At 64.1% G+C, this 6,439-nt stretch overlaps 1 protein-coding gene across 1 annotated transcript; it reads right to left on the bottom strand.

Moving 5' to 3' along the window:
* Positions 1-2,541: 2,541 nt before the first annotated feature.
* ARID5A (AT-rich interaction domain 5A) lies at positions 2,542-6,220 on the bottom strand. The gene is given in 7 exon segments (XM_040538184.1): positions 2,542-4,443; positions 4,580-4,776; positions 4,779-4,801; positions 4,893-4,989; positions 5,062-5,112; positions 5,217-5,385; positions 6,042-6,220. Coding segments are annotated over 6 exon segments (1,812 nt in total). The 5' UTR covers positions 5,368-5,385; positions 6,042-6,220; the 3' UTR covers positions 2,542-3,150.
* Positions 6,221-6,439: the final 219 nt, after the last annotated feature.

Raw genomic sequence — 6,439 nt, 5'->3', positions numbered from 1 at the left:
AGCAGGTTGTGCTTGAAATGGGGGAAGCTGCAGAAAGGGCACCGCAAAGGTGCTGAGCCCCAAAATGGGTGCCCAGGGGATGAGGTGAGGCTGGGTTTGGGGGTGTCGAAGGTGGTTTCCCAGGGCCTGTGTCTGCTGGGGCTCAGGACCAGCAATGCCCCTGGGGCTGTCACTGGGCTCTTGGGGGTGCTTTCACAGCACAGAGCTTAGGGCTGTGATTTTGGGGGACTTTCTGTGGTTATTGGGGCTAATCCCTGTGCCCAACGCTACGGCCCTGAGCCCTCAACACTCGCTTCCCCCGAGGGATGTGGGGTGTGAAGCGCCATCCGAGGTGCGTCCAGGGAGCACGAGCCTGCGAATGGGATTCTGCGGTGCCGGGGCAGCCCTGCGTTCCCCACCCCGCTGCAGGCACGTTTCCGAAATCTCCGCTCACTTCCTCATCCCACTGGCTCGTGAGAAGGTCCTATTTTTGGCTCTGCCGAGCTGAGACAGTGACCAGAGGAAGGGTGATCGGTACGGGGAGCCTGGAAAGCCACAGGGGATAAACATCTCAACCTTCGGTTGGGTTTGCTCGTCGCGAGAGGAGGGAGATGGCATGAGGCTCGTCCCACCCTTCCTGCGCTGTCCGTGTACCCGCTCCAGACGCTGTCCAGCTTTTGGGGACCTCACGTGGCCTTCGGAGCCTCGCTATTGCCTCTTGTGCACTGGACTTCGCGCCCCAACGCTGGTGAGTAGAGGTCTCGAGGGTGCTGAGCAATGATCGTGAGTTTTGCCCTTTCACTGGACCGCTCTCCCAAGCCCTGCCGCGCCCAGGGCCTGCCTCACCTCACCTCTTTTCCCTGGGGTTTTGTGGAAAAGTTGGCAAGGTTTTACTTTGCCAGCCATCTGGGTTCAGTCCGGGCAAAACCTCTGCCAGGGGAGGTTGTATCCAAATATCCTCGGGGTTGTAACTGGGAGGCCAGGCAGCGCCGAGCTGAGCAGGCGGCTGCGGACCCATTGCTCTCCTGACTTTACCCTGGTTCTGCTCTGAGCCCTGCTGCTAACCGCTGCTACCTGCACCAAGTCGGGGGCTCGCTTTGGTTAAAGAGGGGACTGGATGCCCCGAGGTGCAAAACGCACCACCTCCTACTGTTTTTTCTCTTCCCCAGGTGGCCTTGCACCTCCCAAAAAGCACGTGGACCTTTCCAACGGGAGCCAGCACCAAGCGGGGACCGGCTGGGTCTCGGCTTGCTTCCTGCACCGCGGCTGCGCGAGGGACACCGTGACCTGCTGCAGGTGAGGGGTGGCCACGGGGCGCAGCTCTGCCAGTCCCCCCGGGGATGGATCGGGGCAAAACGCAGCCTGGATGAACTTCAACTGAGAGACCTACGGACAGAAGCGTGTGAACGGCTCCTAAAAGCTTGGTCAGCTGCCGCCCTGCCGTGTTTTCGAGCAGCCCAGCTGTCTTTCCTAGGCTTCAAGTCACAATTTCCCTGCTGCAGTAAGGCTGAGGGATGGGGCGTCTCCCATTTCGCCCCGGTGCCCTCGCTCCCAGGTGCGGAGGGAGTGCGGCAGCTCTGAGGGAGCACTCGAGCCCTGGGGCTCACAGAGCTGTACGCGTTTTGGTGGCAACACTTGGGGCACAAGGCGTGCCGGGGCAGCCAGCAGCGTGCGTCTGACGTCTGGAGGCCCCAGAACTGGCTGGCTCCACGATGCTGCAGAAAGCTGCTCCCTATTTCAGCAGCGATGACGACTCCTCTCACCAAGTCTAACCCTAAAGGCAGCCCAGTGACCAGCACTGCTTGGGGATAACTTTAGCTCTTTTTCTGCTTTCTGTGGAAGCAGCAGAAGTGGTCCTTCAAAGCCGATTTACTGCTGCTGCTCCGTTTCTCCACCCAAAGCCGTTACCCTCGTTGGGGATGAGCAAGTGCCACCGTCTCGCCGCCCTTTCCACGGCTCACAGCAAGGCGCCAGGATCGCAGTCCGCAGCCGCTCTCGTGGGAAGTGGCTGGCACAAGAGAAATGAGTCCTGAGGGTCCCATAAAGAGTTCAGGTCGTTTGCAATGGCTCATCAGGAGCTCCCGCAGGCAGGAAGCAGCTGGAGATGTGCTGTGCAGGTCTGTGCGGGTTTGCTCCTTCCTCTGGAGTTGTCCTGGGCCATCTGGCCACCACCAGCGTGCTCCTCTCTTCCCCAGCTCACGTCCAAGGTGCTGCCTGCCTGCCTGCCTGTCCATCTGTCCCCTCCCAGATGTTCTCAGCCATGCAGGAGCGCTTCAGAGCCAGGAGGCCTCCCTGCGGTGCCATCACTGCGCTACCCTCAGCCCTACGGCACCCGCAGCCGGGCACACGGGTGCTCCAGGAAACAGCTGAGATTCCCCGGGGCTGGGAAAAAGCTGCCAAAAACGATGCAGGAAAACCCCTCCTTCCCCACCGGACTGGGGAAGCCCCACAGGTAAGTCTCAGCCTGTTCCCCACAGGTTGCAAAACACCTGCAAGGGTGAGGCTGGTCCCCCCCCAGCCCCGCCCCGAAAATCCCAGAAATCAAGGACACCCAAACACCGCCAGGTTGGGACCATCCAGCCAGTTTTATTTTGGGATGCTGCCTTCTGCCACCGGCTCAGCCCTTTCGGCTGTTGGAGGTGCGTGGCGGCAGCGAGCGGAGCGGCCGGCGCGCTTCTCACGGATGCTTTTGCCGCGGTCCCGAGCCCCTGAACAACCTCAGGAACCCCCTGCTCAAGGCAACGTCGTTTAAAAATAAAATTGCATTGCTTCCTAGGAGTGAGCAGGGGCTGTGTACCCAGGGAGTTACAGAGCATTCTGGTGAGATGGCGGACAGCCACCGCTCGGCTCTGCCTCCTCTCGGCGTTGGCCATGTGAAACTGCACGGGGCACGGCCTCTCTAACAAAATAGAAACCTGCAGCTCACTTTGCTCCCTTTTTTATATATATATAATATATATATAACCTTGTGATACTGGAAGTTAAGTCACCGGCGAACGATGGTAGATACAAACAGCTCTAAGATCAGAAGTAAAAATGACACGGTCCAGCTCAGCTCGTCTCTGCCGCGGGACGCGGCGGCTCTGAAGCGCCGATGGGCTCCGGCCACCGCGGCACCCCCGCGGCCACCTGTCTGCGAGGACGAGGCCGGTCCGGATCAGGGCAAAAACCCTACAGCTTGGCATTGCGGTGGAAGGCCGACGCGTGCGGGGTGGCGTATGTGGGCTGGCTGTGCCACGTCGCCACGGGGTAGAGCCGGTGCTGCAGCGAGCTCTCGTAGGACGTGGGGTAGTGCCCGGGGCCGGTCGCCAGCGGCCGGCACAGGTCGGAGGGCTGCGTGGAGGCGGCTATCAAAGGGCTGGGGAAAGCAGGGATGACGAAGGGGTTGACGGAGAGGGACGGCATCAGCGGCGCCGCCGGGGTTTTGAGGTGCTCCAGCGGGTTGGCGAAGCTCACCGGGAACCGCAGCATCGCTCCCTTGTAAACGTCCGGGGCTGGCGGCACGGCGGGCAGCTGGGCGGTGTAGGCGGGACCGGGCACGATGGCTTTGGGCTTGGCCAGCACCTGCTGGCCCCTGGGCGAGCCAGCGCCCTTGTCCCTGCCCTCGGGCTCCTTGACGAAGGGGGACACAGCCCGCAGCTTCTTGCCGGGGCCGAAAGCCTCCTCCTCCCGGCTCCGCTTGCCCCCCGGCACTGTGGGGCTCTGCGTTGGTGGCGCGAAGCCAGCCCCGGGGGGCACCCGGCAGGATTTAACAGCAGTGAAAGCGGCCGCCCGCGGGCCCTCCCCGCTCCACGCTTGCCCCGTTTTGCTCCGCAGGTCTTGGGGCTGCTCCGTGTCCTCCAGCTGCGGCTCCAAAAAATCCTTCAAGCTGGAGAAGTAGCCCCCGAGGGGGTGGCAGCTCACGGGCTTCAGCACCTTGTTGTGGTAGGCGTGGAAGTAGCCGGTGAAGACGGCGGGCGCGGGGCCCCCCTCCTCGGCTCTGGGGTAGGGCTGGCTGTCTCTCCCCCCTGGGGAGGCGCTGGGGACGGATCCCACCTCACTCCTGCTGCCTCGGGATGGATCCTTAAATCCAGGAGGCTCCGGGCTCCTCCGCTCCTCTGCTGGCCGGGGGGGCTCGGGGCTTGTGCTGGGGTGAGCGTCGCTCGCCCCCCGCCGGCCCTCTGGGCAGTGGCGCTTGTGGCAGTGCAAGGACTCGGCCTTGCTCACCTGGGCCAGCAGCTTCTTCTTGGCCAGCGGGGACATGATGGGGTGGTTGCCTTTGGAGTAAAAGCTGGAGAAGAGGCGTTTGTAGGCTTCGGTGTGGGCTCTGCAGGTGCCCGCACACCCCGCTGAGGGGCTTGGCGCTGGGGCCGCGGGGCTGGCACGTCCTTCGGCCGGTCGGCCTCGCTCCGGGGCCTCCGCCGGCTCCTCCTTGCTGCCTCCAGGGGTGGCCACAGCCTCAGGCTTCGCCTTCTCCGGCGGCATCTGCAACCAAAGGGAAGTTGGGGTGGGGGTGCTGGGCCCCCCGCCCACCCCACTGGTTCCCCCCGTGTCCTCCACTGCCGGAGGCTCAGTCCTCTGCTCTCCTCCTGCCCCAGCTCTTCCACGTCCTCCCACGTGCCTGGGATGGAGGAAAGGTCTCCAGGGGGTTGGGGGCTGCTCCCACGCTCCATCCCAGCCCCATGGGGCTGCGCACCTGCTCCCGGCCCTTCTCCTTCTTGCTCCTCCTGCTCTTCTCGCCCGTCTCGGCGCCCTTGGAGACCTTGTACTGCTTGCGGGGCTTGCTGGGGGGCAGCGGCTTGTCGTCCTCGCCCTTGAGTGCCGCACGTACGGAAGGACCAGCCTCGGGGCGAGCGGGCGGCCGTGAGCGCCGGCCTCGGACGAATCCCAGGGAGGGGAAACTGAGGCATGGAGCGGGGCCGCTGCCCCCCTACCTCTCGTAGTGGCGCCGGGTGCAAGTGGCCGCGCTGGTGCTGCCGGGGCTGCCCCCGAGTTCATCGTACACGTTCTTCCAGAGCCTCGCCCCGTTACCTGCAGTGGGGACGGGTTAACCCCTGCCCAAACCCCCGGACGGCCCCCCGTGGGTGCTCCCCAGCCGCTTACCAGCTCGTAGGCCCCAGCTTCTCCCCGCCTTGTAAATCTTCCAGAGGTTAACTGGGAAGAGAGGAGAAGGCGTCAGCAGGGCGCAGCGCCCGCCGGCCCCGCTCCGAGCCCTCAATTCCCCAAAAAGCCTCCCCCCTGCCCCGTGGGGGCCGGACTCTGCTTGAAGCCGAGGTGGGGGATCCTCTCGATGGGCGTGTGCCGGTCCTTCATGAACTTGTAGAGGCTGACGAGGAAGGCCTCCTCCTCCTCCTTCTCCCCGCTGGCCACCGCGTCCTCCTCGGACGCCTTCGCCGCCATCGGGGCCATCCTCGGCAGCGGCGGCTCCTGGGACACAGCGGTCAGGAGGGACCCCGCACCCCGGGGTGGGGGGCACAGAAAGGTCCTGGAGGGGAAACTGAGGCAGGGCAGGAGCCCCCCCCCCCGCCCCTCCCTTTGCAGCCCGGGGGCATTTTCTGAGCTCTCCGTTCGTTACTCGGCAGCCCGGGCAGGCGGCCAAGTTGGTCAAAGCGCTGGAGCCGCGCGAGAACACGAGGACCGGCTTCCAGGAAAACAGAAGGGCAGAAATTCTTGCTCCGTCCCCCACCCCCCCCTCCCCCCCTTACCCCCCCCGCCTCCTTTCTCAGCTAAAAAATGTTTCTCGTTTGTTTGTTCTACATTTTCCGGAGTTATAAAACTTGTTGCTATTTTTGGGCAAAGCAGCTGCTCGGCTCCCAAAGTACTTTTTCTTCTTCTTTCTATTCTTTTAACCGCTTGTGACAGCCGCGGCGTTTCAACGGCCGAACTATTTCGAGGCTTGTTTTTAAACAGAGGCCGCCGGGGAGCGGCACGGCCCGCGGGGCCACAAACCCTAAAACCCACCGGACCCACACCCCCGGGGCCCCCCCGCCTCCATCGGGCTTTGCGCCGGCACCCCAATTTTGCTCTTTTTCCCCCAAAACCGGGAAACTGCGCCCTCCTCCTCTTCCTCCTCGCTTTCTCACCCCGTCGGAGGCCGGCGCGGGAGGCTCGTGCCCGGGGGGTCTGCCCCGAAACGGGGGGCGGCCTGCTGCGGGCGGGGGGCGGCGGCGTGGCCCCCGGGCTGTGTAGGGTGGCGGGGGGCTCGGCGGGGCCGGGGGGCTGCTCCCGGCTGTCCTCCATGCGGGGAGCGGCGGCGCCCTCACGGTGAGCCTGCCGAGGGGGTGGGGAAAAAGGGTGAGAATGGGGAAAATGGGCAAGATCCCCCCAAATCGCCACTCCCCCCCCCAAGTCGTCGCTGCTCCCTCCCCCCCCCCCCCCCAAATATGGGAAAAAGGGCAATATCCCCCAAATTCTCGCTCCCTACCCAAATAAGGAGCAAGTGGGATGCTTCGCGCCATGGGGTCGCCCACCGGGGGTCTCT

Source organism: Cygnus olor, chromosome 27, assembly GCF_009769625.2.
Source record: "Cygnus olor isolate bCygOlo1 chromosome 27, bCygOlo1.pri.v2, whole genome shotgun sequence".
Lineage (NCBI taxonomy): Eukaryota > Metazoa > Chordata > Aves > Anseriformes > Anatidae > Cygnus > Cygnus olor.
Note: the sequence above shows the minus strand (reverse complement) of the source record. Positions and strands in the feature narration are given on the sequence as shown.